At 39.0% G+C, this 12,581-nt stretch overlaps 1 protein-coding gene across 3 annotated transcripts in view; it reads right to left on the minus strand.

Annotated features, from left to right (window-relative positions):
* The window catches only part of sec24a (SEC24 homolog A, COPII coat complex component), a 32,642-nt gene that overhangs the window by 5,703 nt on the left and 14,358 nt on the right, over positions 1 to 12,581 (minus strand). Inside the window, exons 3-17 of one of the 3 annotated variants that reach the window (XM_005727704.1) lie at positions 9,282 to 9,467; positions 8,968 to 9,045; positions 8,405 to 8,467; positions 7,660 to 7,823; positions 7,052 to 7,239; positions 6,707 to 6,809; positions 5,014 to 5,137; positions 4,737 to 4,846; positions 4,325 to 4,437; positions 3,317 to 3,435; positions 2,931 to 2,986; positions 2,513 to 2,719; positions 1,944 to 2,067; positions 1,467 to 1,625; positions 532 to 705 (exon numbers count right to left, since the gene is read on the minus strand). In XM_005727704.1, the coding sequence (XP_005727761.1) occupies positions 532 to 705; positions 1,467 to 1,625; positions 1,944 to 2,067; positions 2,513 to 2,719; positions 2,931 to 2,986; positions 3,317 to 3,435; positions 4,325 to 4,437; positions 4,737 to 4,846; positions 5,014 to 5,137; positions 6,707 to 6,809; positions 7,052 to 7,239; positions 7,660 to 7,823; positions 8,405 to 8,467; positions 8,968 to 9,045; positions 9,282 to 9,467 (1,968 nt within the window). Of the gene's footprint in view, positions 1 to 531; positions 706 to 1,466; positions 1,626 to 1,943; positions 2,068 to 2,512; positions 2,720 to 2,930; positions 2,987 to 3,316; positions 3,436 to 4,324; positions 4,438 to 4,736; positions 4,847 to 5,013; positions 5,141 to 6,706; positions 6,810 to 7,051; positions 7,240 to 7,659; positions 7,824 to 8,404; positions 8,468 to 8,967; positions 9,046 to 9,281; positions 9,468 to 12,581 lie in introns of all 3 variants that reach the window. The other 2 variants (XM_005727703.1, XM_005727705.1) reach the window with 2 other exon arrangements.

A 12,581-nucleotide genomic window follows, 5' to 3' on the forward strand; every position in this document is an offset into this window, starting at 1 on the left:
ATTTTAGTTCTACCCATTTATTGCATATAAAAATGTGTAAATAATAACATCTGCTTTTCATTCGATAAAATTATACTAAGTAGTTCCGATCGTGGCTCAAGAGTTGGGAGTTCGCCTTGTAATCGGAAGGTTGCCGGTTCGAGCCCCGGCTTGGACAGTCTCGCTCGTTGTGTCCTTGGGCAAGACACTTCACCCGTTGCTTACTGGTGGTGGGCAGAGGGCCCGGTGGCGCCAGTGTCCGGCAGCCTCGCCTCTGTCAGTGCGCCCCAGGGTGGCTGTGGCTACAATGTAGCTTGCCATCACCAGTGTGTGAATGTGTGTGAATGGGTGGATGACTGGATATGTAAAGCGCTTTGGGGTCCTTAGGGACTAGCAAAGCGCTATATAAATACAGGCCATTTACCATAGTTCCATCTTATATAATAATATTCATAAGTCACTATTTGCATGGATGGTTTTTTCCATTTATCAACACTATTCTGCAAAAAGATAAGGAACCAAACAGGCTCGTCTAAGTGAGCATGTGCGTACCTTTGCTGGAGGTGTAAAGCAGCGCAGCCTGGAAAGAGACAACCTGCATGTCATCAAGGTTTTCCTCGATGGACATCTGAACTGCGAAGCCGGCGTCTGGGTTGACGTTGGGGAGGGACAGCAGATCTGTGGAGCGCACAAAGAAGTTTCCGTGGAACGTGTGGATGGACAGACCTGCATAGGAACAGAGAGAAATAAAAATCAATTAAACTGGACTGCATTATCTTAAAAGGTAGCCAAAAAACAGAAACCATGAATGAGTCCAAATGTGTTTTCCTCTCTATAATGACTCAGAGTTAAAGCTTTATGTCCAATTTCCATGATGAGCAAATACAGGGCTACAAAGGCTGGACTGTTTGTTAATATAGCAAAAACTGAACACCATCGGGCAAGAAAATTTGTAAAGCAGATTTCTGGTTCATTCAACCTGCTGCAATTTCCACTGTCAGTTTTGACTCTGTAAGTCATGCTAACTTTACACTTCCCACTAAAGCTGGAGAGACTTGGGAAAATTACAACCCCTCACACTTGCCTTGAGAGGTAAACATTAAAGTTTACCCCTCAACGCAGACCTTGGTGTTAGCAACAGTAAGCATATACTACTAATACTTTTACCAATAAATCAAACGTGTAAAGAGAAACTTGAAGTTCTGTGACTCACATTTGGGAATTTATAGCTGTAAGGAAAGGTTTTGAACCAATTACCAGGATTTCTGAAAATGATTTTTGAGTGAAAATCAAAACTATTTGTATTATTATTACTATTACAAGTGTGTTTATCTAATTGTGCCTTGGATGATGATGAATAGACCACATTTTATGCCAAGTTAGTGCAGAGTTGGTAATTCCAAACAATTTATAAACAACATCTTGCAACGGTAACCTTCACGTCTATTCAACACTCAATCATCTTTAGCTCTTTTGTGCCCACAGACCTTTGGTGCAGCGTATCCTCATGACAGCCTCAAAGCCAATTTTCCTGGTTAAATATCTCTTCAGATCCTTCTGGAAGCGCTCAACCTGAGCTGGGTTATGCTGGTGGTGGTAGGATGGGTAGTAGTAAACGCTCCCTGCTGAATATCTGGATATGCATCCTGCAATAAAGAGAGAACACACAGAAATGGAGAGAAAAAGCTTTAAAGTTTTGAAAAAACAGACTGGTTAAGAATTTCTATCAATTTCCATCTCGTTAGGGAAGAAATAAAATCTGATAGCATCGATTCTGTAATCAGATTTCCCCCCATTAACAACAAATATTTGTGCTTAACGTTTTTACCACTCAAGAGTTTTAAAATCTAGGAATATGAGGGGATTTTTAAGCAAGAGGTTAACATGATAAAAACAATAAAAGGTCCACTGCATCCAGCTTTTCCCTCCATTGTCCCCCTCCAGTCCATTGAGGTAAGACTTACCAAGAGATGCCAGGTCACAGTACTGAGCACTGAGCAGGAACAGGTCTACAGCCACCTGCTGGCTGGAACAGTCCAGAGCCAGCTTCTTGTAGAAGTCTGTCGCCGGCGCTAAGTGCTGGATATCCTGAAAGGAATGCACATCAGATAGCGCCATGAACATAAAGTGTAAATGTAAAGCAACAACTCAAAAGTCATCCAAAGTAAAACAGTTTGTGGAAAAGCTGAAATTTTTTAATCCTGACTTAACCCTCTGGTTTAAGATCACCAAAATCAAAGAACTCTAAACATAAAAATGTAAATCTTCTCTCTCTCTCGGTCTCTGAAAAGTTAGTTTTTCTACAATAAATCTGATCTTATTCCAAAAAAATTGCTTTTATTTTGCATTTACTAGAAAAGTTTAAAACTAGCTGTCAAACATTCGTCACGTCCATTTTTGAAACTAGTTACTAGTCATTAAGACTTACTTTGTTTAATATAGTTATGGCAACTGGTGTCTACATATAACACACTGGCTTTGTTGGTTATATTTAAATCCCGCTCTATACCATTCAGCACACTTCTCTCATTACCTTGGCAGATGCCCGCTGGTTGGGGTCCTCTCTCGACTGCAGTGCCCCAACACCGAGGTTAGGCAGCTGCGTCTGAAACACTGACATGCGCCCTCCAGTGGGGGACAACAACTTAAAGGCTGCTTGCAGAGCTGAACCCAGGGCGGACTGAGTCTCCATCGTCTTCTCAAATAAATTTGGCAGGCTCTTCAACAGATCCTGCACAAGCTGAAAAGCAAATGGGTGGACATGAGTCATATTTTTATGACGTGTTATCGCTATTAATCAGAGAAAACGGATATGAATATAAAGCAGCAATCAATTTTACTTCCTACATAGTGTAAACACATAGTAAACTGTTACACTGAATCTCAGTTTCAGAATACAGTCATTTATAAATTAAACAACACAGGACTTTAACAAAATGTGCATTTCTGACCTCTTTGCTTTCATTGAGGTTTACTAGAAGGCTGTCTGGTGTTGGTAAAAAGATATCTGTAGAGAACAAAACGTAATTATTTAAACAAATATAACAGTAGGTAATGACAACCATAAATCAAACAGGCGAGCAACCATAAAGTGGTTTCATTAAGAAATAAGAGTCACTGCATGTATTGCAACAGTTTTTACAAAGTTTCGCTTAAAATAAAGGCGAAAAAACATAAATGTACTAATTTACCAACATGGCATTCATGTTTAGTGAGCCAGTAAGTCTGTGACCTTATATGTTTGCTGGTTCTCGATTCCTGCAGCAAGTGGGCACACAGCTGATGTCAAGTTACTGTGATAATGAAAGTGTGGCCTTTGCCGTCAGCTGCCTCTCACCTTCTATGTCAGACACGATTAGCATCTGAGGCTGGGAAAGTCCTTCCTGGAGGTTGTAGAAGTGGATGGTGCTGTCAAAGGTGATGAAGCCTACCTTAGTCCGTGAGTCTCCAGGAAGTCTAGGACACATAAACACACACTTCAGTAAAGCTTGCCCTTATGTGTCAGGGATAACCTATTTTCATCGAAGTTAGCAAAGACCCAAATTAAGATCCTTGCATTAATGGTCAGCGTCAGCCTGCCAGGGGGTCCAGTTTGTCCCACAGGGTAGTTTTGTAAAGAGAAAACCCCTTACTTCAAAGAAATAAGAATCTATGGAGATTTTTTAAGTCTACACAAATTATTTGAACCATCTGAACAGATATCTGTTCTTTAGTCACAACTCCATAGATCCCAGTGGCTCTATATAAAAGGGATCAACCTTCATGTGCAAATATTAACTGTACATGTTTAATATGAGTATCGTCCACCAGAACAGTGTATGACAGAAAATAAGGTACACTATGTTGCCAAAATTATTCGCTCGTGTACCTTCACATGCATATGAACTTGGGTGACATTTTATTCTAATCTATAGGTTTTCATATGATGTCAACCCACCCTTTGCAGCTATAACAACTCTTAAACTCTTCTGGGAAGGCTTTCTTTACGGTTTAGCAGTGTATTTATGGGAATTTTTGATCATTCTTCCATTCCATTAAGCTCTCTACAAACTGTTCTTGAGCTAATCTAAAGTTCAAATAAAGTTTGGAGATTTGTAGAGAATGACTGGAGAAAGTCGGTGACCTCTGTGCACTATAAGCCTCATTGTTGCACAGGTGGGATCCTATTACAGTACCATGCTGGAATTCATGGAACTCCTGAGAGCGACCCATTTTTTCACAAATGTTTGTAGAAGCAGGCTGCATGCCTAAATGCTTGATGTTATACTAAATACGGAAAATTACTGTTTAAAAGGCTATTTTGTCAAAAGGACTCTAATGAATCAAAATGAAAGGTTGTACATACGAATTGATGTTGTCCAGCAGTGACTGACAGAACACATTTAGGTAGCCTGTCTCCACTGCATTGTGGGAAACGTCCAGAACGAAGAGGTAAACAGCAGGCTGGGGTGGCCTCAGCTGAACAAAATCAGGGCAAACACAAGCTAGTTAAAGCAGGGTTAATAAAAAAGAGACAAAATTACTATCACGTACACAGAAGACTGCACAATTTCCAACCCTCAGAATTTAATTTAGCAGGTTAAAATAGCAAGTTAAAAGCTTAAAGTAACCACTGCAGAAGGCTACACCTCTCCCACCATCTTTGAAATCTCCCTCAGCTTTCAGATCATAATTCTTCAATTTTACATCACTCTGAAAGTGCCAGTTTTATAATAGCATGGATTTAACTGGTGACAGATACAATGTTAAACACCTACCATGTATTCTGAAGGAGCAATGAACTCAATGGTGGCATTCTGGACCTCAGGTCTTTTGTGTGGTTCTCCATATGATCTGCTGACAGGGTTGTACATGAACTCCTCTGGAACTACACACAAACACACAAAACTTCCAGTGAGATTTTAGTACTGAGTCAGATCTTCTACCTGAGGTGAAAACACATATAAACTAACAAAATCTTCTTTCCAAAGTAGGTGACATTATTCTCTCTTTGTACTTAATCTGTGGGTGGAAAAAACCTCTACTGTTACTTACCATCATTAACCCGATAGCAAAGGTTGCACTTCCACCTTCTCTGGTCCAGGAAAGAGACAAAGGGATTGATGTAGGTTCTGCAGAACCGACACCTAACAATCGTGCTGGATGTCACAACAGGAAGCTGCTGTATTTATAAAAGCAGATGAGAAACAACTTCTGTGAGATGAGAGCCTCAAGGCAAACATTATCTGGTATGCAGCTTATTTCAATAAAGACGTTTCTTGTTGCTGTCCAAGCTGTGAAATGTCTCTGGAATTTGTGTCCTCAATTAACAGGGAAACATAAACGTAGTCACTGTGATAGATTTTGCCCAGGGGTGTATTAAGTCAAACCCTACTGGGAAATAAACAGCTGTTAGGAAGACACTGTTTAACCAATACAAATTTGATGCAGCTCATGCATCTTTTTAAAGATAATATAGCTGATATACAGTATGTTGGTGTTATATGAGGATGAAACGTTTAAAAATGGCTCTGGGAATGCCTCATTTTTAAAAGCACCACTAATGAGATTAGACAATTAGCTCCTGTAACATATATATGATTTTTGTGGGGAATTCATTTAATGAACTATAAGTCACAGGCATATCTTTAAGGAAGAAGCCAGAGGAATGAGGCACCTATTCCAGAAAGACACAGAACAAACTCATTCACTCTGAGTTAAGCATGTGTGCGCCACTAAGTAAAGAGGAAAGTCTGTTCCACTGAAGGGAGACATTACCGCACTTTTATCATTCAAACCAGACATGCAGCAGTAAAGGAACCAGAGTTAAAGCAGCAGAAAGAGTCAATATCCTAATGCTACATTTTATTCAATGCAATCCTCTTATTTATAATTTAGTCTTTTGTCAATGTGTGATAAGTGCCAATTGCCAGGTTTGACCCAGTGATAATGATGACATAAAACTGCATGGAAGCGTTTAAGATCAAGACAAATTCTTATCCACTTCAGATTAGAGAAAAACAGACAAAAACAGAAGTTAATACATGCAACCTATATTCATAAACAGTCTATAAATATTCTCACCATATGACATAGCTATGACAGCGATATATAGAGAGAAATTTGTCTTAAAGTGTTAGTGCGTGAAATGATTAATACATGTGCAAATGCATAATACTGCAACCCCTGCATTCATGTAAATAACCAAAATAAGTCACTGCTTCGAAAGACATTTGAATGCTGGGAGAAAACTGAGACATCTGAGCTTTGGGTGTAACCCAGTATCGTTTCACATAGAGCAGACCTTTTTTCTAAACAGACAGAAATATCTCGACACCCTCTGTCTAAAAACCATTAACCTACACCTCTAATTGTTGATACATGATAATGACTACACACATTTGTGACTAAATAGTCTCCTATGTGTCACCAATATTATGTGTATAACTACTTAAATGTGAGGACGGAAATCAGTGCTGTCTCCTCACACTCAGGATTGATCATAAAAGTGGTAATGATAGTAAACATAGGCCCCGGGTAACAAATCTCCACCTGGGATTGTGGTGATGTATATGACATGTAATTAATGTTCTCTGCTTTTAAATAAACGAAAGATAGACTCAGCACTTGTTGCCGAAAACCTGCTGGCTTGCAGGTGAGGTTCACAGTGGAAGCTGTTGGAGTGACTGACCCAGTTAAACTGACTGACGACTGAGAATGAACATTAAATAATAAATTGACACGTTACCGAGAGGTCTTTGAATGGGTGAAGCAGCAAGCCCAGTGGCATCTTGGCTTTATTGAGCAGAGACTGGGTCTGAGGGATGCTGGTCAGTGTAGAGCGAAAAACTCTGGAAGCACACAGAGTGACAAATTCAGCATTTAGGCTGTGTGCACTTAACACGAAACAGTGATATGATTAATGTCCCACTTTAAACAAAGCATTTCTTAACCATTTATAATTTTGAGTTTAAAAACATAAAAACTAAACAGAGATCATTTACAGTATTACTAGCTGTATGAGCTAAAAACAATCAATTCAATGAAAGACAAGAAATGCAACAACACGGAAAATTTGTTGATTATGACTTACTCTGGGCTGCAGTTGAGTTTCTGCAGGTCCTGGGTGAGGCAGGGAGTCGGGGCAGGGACTGGAGCCGGTGGCAGCAGGTTCCTCTCTTGCAGGAGGTTGACCACTCTCAGCGCCTCCGGGGTGCTGGACTGGAGGCTCATGGCTGCTAATGATGGGCTTAGCTGAGCTGGCCCCGGGCCACCAGGTGGCTGAAACAAAAAAAAAAAACAACAACAAACAAAAAAATACATTAAGCCTAATAGTCTAATAATATTTACTTGACACAATAAATGTGAGAATTTTGAAGTCCACACGTGTTCAAGTGCATTTTCCTAAAATTGTATCTTGAAATAAAATTAATTTAAAATTGATTTAAATATTGGTTGCAAACTGTTCCCTCACAAGCCCTTTACTATAATTCACCTAAGTTTGTTTAGCCATTCCAGTTCTATAACCAGTTCAACCCTATGCAACAGTGAAAAAAGCAACCCAGTTTTGGTTATTCTCCTTTCCATATAACCAGCACGTGTTTTGCATTCATGTGCAAGTTAATGAAAAATCAAATAAACAAACTGTGTATGCAAAGTGTTCTAAAATTATGTGGAACTGGGTTGTGACGTTAGGCTCACCTGCTGATATAGCTGAGGTGCTTGGGTGTAAGGCTGCGTGGCGGCTTGCATCGCAGGGTGGATGGGAGGGGTGGCGTGGGGAGCTGAGGTGTTCTGGTACCCAGGAGGGAGCGAAGGGTAGTGGCCCAAGTGCCGACCGGGTGGTCCAGGCTGAGTCGGGCCAGCTATGGAAGAAACAGTAACATTAAAAACATTTACACTTACAAAGGTTTACATGAGAACTCAAATAGCAGACATCATTAAAAATGGGAAGCTCTGTGGCTGACAGGTACACACAGCAGCAAGGCATATTAGTCACCAACTTAAATAAAACCCAGTGGCAATGTTTCGTGGTAATGAGGATTTAATGTGTTTTTATAGGCTTAAGCAACTTAATGTTTGTCTACACAAACAATGGCTGTTAGCAGAAGTTGTTTATTGTGGATTTTGTTCTTTTCATGGGATTTGCTGATAATATGAAACGTATATTACAAATTCCGAGACGCCTGCTGGTATGGAACCAAAGGGAAAAAACAGAAAATAAAAGACTGTTCACCAGAGCTGACAGTCGCAGTGGGATTTGTGACAGTTAATATTTAGATATTTGTACTGAAAAGGGAATCCAGTTGGGATTCAAGACGTACATCACACAATTAAAGATTGTACAATAAAATGTAGAAATGCCACATATTCGTCAAAAAATGCAAGGACAGGCATTTGCAAAGGCTGCAAATGTGACTGGTGTGTGCACAGAAAACCGCCTTACCCATTTTGTTGTCAAGATGATTATAGCTGTTTGTTGCTTGCGGGCCATTGCCAGCCACAGCTCCTGTTTCAAAGCAAACACAGACATGATATGAATAATTTAAGCGGCACTTTGCCAACCACAAACAACAGGGATGGAACAAAATGAACTACAAAAAGGGTCAAAACAATGACAATACTAATGATGACGCAAATTAAAGAGACACTAAACATGTTTATGGGAAGTATTATTACATTGGTGATTTTAATATTTAGAAGTTGAGCCACATGGGAGACATGGTGAGCCTAGATGACTGAAAAGGTAAAACACACCATCAAGAAATAATTGTTTCGATGGATGCTCAGTTAAGCACTAAAAAGATACAGAGTTACTATGAATGCCATTACAATCTCTCTAGATTAGTTTTCATTTTATATGCATTATTCTTTAAGACTATGAGATGAAACCTCTGTATATGCCCAATAGTGCATCCAGAGATACAAGCAAGAACTGTACAGATGAGACAGGACTGGCAGCACAGCACTGACACAACATCTAAGAGCTGAAAACTGATTTTGCCACACCTGGACATTCAATATCTCCCTCCTGGCTGTCGGGCTCAGTGGGGGAAAGAGTGCTGTTAACAACACCCCCACACTGAGCTGGCATGTAGTGGAAGGAGCGGAGGGAGGGAAACAATGGAAGGTGATCAGGAAAAAAATATATATAGAGAGATAATAACACGTTGGCTTATACAAAGGATATGCAGTCATTAAATATCACGATTATCACATCTGTGGGAGTAAAATGTTTAATGATTATTCTAATGTTTCCAAATGTGCTGAGATCTGGGCTCTGTGTTTTAAAAAAAAAAAACTTATAAAAAGATTACACATACCATCTGCTTTAGGTGGTGGTGGTGTGGCATTTGCCACTGGAGGACCAGTGGGAAGCGATGTGGGTTTCATTGTTGGTGGTGGGCCTGCAGGTGTTGGACCTGTAGGTGGAGGCCCATAAGCAGGCCTGTTTGACTGGCCTTGGTATGTATGGGGCGCCATGGGATTCATTGGTGGAGGTGCCACACCTGTAGAGAAACAAAGACTGTAATTTGTCATGATTTCCTCTATTCAGTGTATAATGAGCTAATTACTTTGCATACAAAATGTGAAAAATTTGTGAGGTTTCTTTGACACGAGAACTGGAAAACTTTAAAATTAAAAGGCTTGAATCAATGACTATGTTTATCTTTTCTTCTCTTTAATAAATGACTAATTAATCAGAAACCAGTGTAGCTTGTTTCTCTGGCACACAGCCGTGACTTTAGCAACATCTTCTATCATCCCTGTGAATCTGCTGACATCATGTTACAGCTTTTAGCTGGTCAGTTATCACTTCTAAAATTATGTCAAGGTTGCAGTCTATGTAAAACAACTCCAACATGCTATCATGTACAAGACATCAGAGTGTACTGTACCGCACTAAGCTCCAGGCTGTGGTGACAGCAGCTGGTGGCGCTACTAACCTACAGCAAGTTAACCTCAGAGCACAAATGAATTCATCTGTACTAACACACCAGCTAGTTCAGGACTGTCTGTGCCCAAACAAACACTTCTTGATGAACTTAGTGATGACTGAAGACAGCAAGTATGTTTACTCTTTTACTATGTTAATTACACAATTTCCTAAGCTTGTATGCTAAGGGTGGGCAACATTTGCTTTCTGTCTTGAAGAAAGAGTCCCGTTTTACCTACTTAAGTTAAACTCCATCAATTTGCTAGACAGCATTACCTCCTTTACAACAGGTCTGGCCAAGACGAAACAATTTTTATTTGTTTTGTTGTTGTTGTTGTTTTTTTGCATTAATATGAGACACTCCAAACTAAAACAATCCACCTAAACACTTATTATTTAATTTTTGTAATATTTACTGTTGTAGAGCAGGTGTTTGCAGCAATGAACTAAGAAAATATAAAGGTTCACAGACACAAATTAGGAGCAAATATTTAGTCAGAAGAATGACTAGTGAGAATTTAATCATTTTGTCTATGACTTGGACAGGTATCTGAAACTTTAAAACCGCTGCAGTAGAGACCTGTATCACCAAATTAGAGTGAATTAAGACATCGACAAAGATTACTAAATACATTAAGTTATTAGTAATTATGATGTGTGTCAGAAATGTGTAATTTAGTTTAATGAGAATAACTGCACCATCAAATCATGCCATCGGATGTTAAAAGGATAGATGTTTCTAAGAGCTCTAACATGATGTCATGATGTCTTTGTCGCCTCACAGAAAAAGTGGCACACCTTCTGTTAGAACTGGGCTTAGAAGCACTGCAGACCAATTACAGTCTAGTCTAGTGATTCAGTCACATTCAGTGCTCTTTAATGATTTGGGGGGATTTGTTTAGACTTCTTTTTTAGGGATGCCTGGGGAGGATTTAGACTGTCTGTCAGGCGGATGTATTTGTGTGTGCATGTGCTGTATAGGTTGCACACACAATCAGTGGCTGTATAGGTTTCCATTGATAGCTAGGACCAAACCCAATCCACTGGAGTTTTATGCCTGATCATCTCAATTCCTTTTATTAACACTGCAGTGGTTTTCTAACAGTTCACACTGCAAAGCAAAGATTTTGTTCCACACTGTGGGAGATAACACAATAGTTGCACTGATGCTGGAAACCTATGTCCTCCTACTTTTCTTCCCAAAAAAAAACAAAAAAAACAACAACAACACAAAAAGAAAATGTTTCACTAATAATAATAATAATAATAATAATAATAATAATAATAATAATATTAACAAGAAGAAGAAGAAGAAGATATCAACACATAGTTCTGATGGGGCAATTTTAAATCAAAGTTGACTGAAAATTAAAGACTCAAAGCAACCGTTTGACCTCTGCAAGTACTGCACTAAAACAAACAAATGAAGAAAAAAAATCTAGGTTAAATTACAGAAATGCTTTGTGAAATCACTTTGCCTCTGTGGTCACATATTACACAACCAATTTATGTCAAGCTAAATCATGTAACAAAGCCACTTCCTGTTACTAAGATTCTTTATGAGTGTTTTTTGTTACCGCTGTGAGCTAACTGAAGGCTACCCTTAACCCTCACAAGAAATTAAAATGTAACCAATAACCTTGAGATACAAATGAGTGAAACTGGTTAATATCAACAGCATTAATTTGTGCATTTTTCATTTTTCATCATTATCACCAGAGGCTGTGCCAAAAAGTAAAAGTGGTCCCAAAAGCTAAATTATATTCAGTATAAGAAACAATATGGTTTGTATTTGAACTTTGTATTCAGATTAAATGAGTTTCTGTGCTTGGGAGGGAGCCAGAGGCCACAGCAGGCCAACATGTTCAGTGTAGGAACAGAGGGCAATGTCCAGCTCCAACATATCAGCATTCTAGATATGCATATCTCCAACACATATCAATGAAAGAAGACAATGACAAGGAGAAATTAAAGCAATCACACCACAGAAAAGATACCAGAAAGGAATAGTGCCAAATTAACACACACTACAGTATGTATTTTCAAGTAATTAAATAGGCAATAATTGCATGATAATAATTGGTTAAAGTTCAGTGCTTTCAGTGAAACCCGACAGGATGATTCATCCATTTACTGATTTGACCCCAGGACAGGGGGCATCATTATGGTTTCATTTGCAACAACTAAGAATTGTTGCCTCACCACTGTGTAATTACATCTTTTTTAAAAATGAAATTGCATTGGGTTAGTGCAGTGGCCTCTGGAAGTTCAGTGTTGTACACAGAATTCAACTGAACAGTGCATACAGTGATGTGAAAAAAAATGTTTGCCCTCTTCCTGATTTCCGAGTGTTTTGCACATTTGTCACACTTGTTTCAGATCATCAAACAAATTTTAATATTGGACAAAGATAACCCGAGTAAATACAAAATGCATTTTTTTAAATGACGATTTCACTGATGATGGGAGAAAAGTTATCAAAACCTACCCGGTCATATGTGAAAAAGTAATCTCTCCTCTTGTTAAACATAAATTAACTGTCACTAAACACATTTTTTGGAAAGCTGAATTCAGTTTCACTAAACTCAGGCCTGATTACTGACAGACCTGTTGAAACAAGAAATCACTTAAATAGAACCTGTCTGACAAAGTGAAGCAGGCTAAAAGACCTCAAAAACAACACATC

This window comes from Pundamilia nyererei, unplaced genomic scaffold, assembly GCF_000239375.1.
Source record: "Pundamilia nyererei isolate P.nyererei 1_Seehausen unplaced genomic scaffold, PunNye1.0 scaffold00026, whole genome shotgun sequence".
Classification (NCBI taxonomy): Eukaryota; Metazoa; Chordata; class Actinopteri; order Cichliformes; family Cichlidae; genus Pundamilia; species Pundamilia nyererei.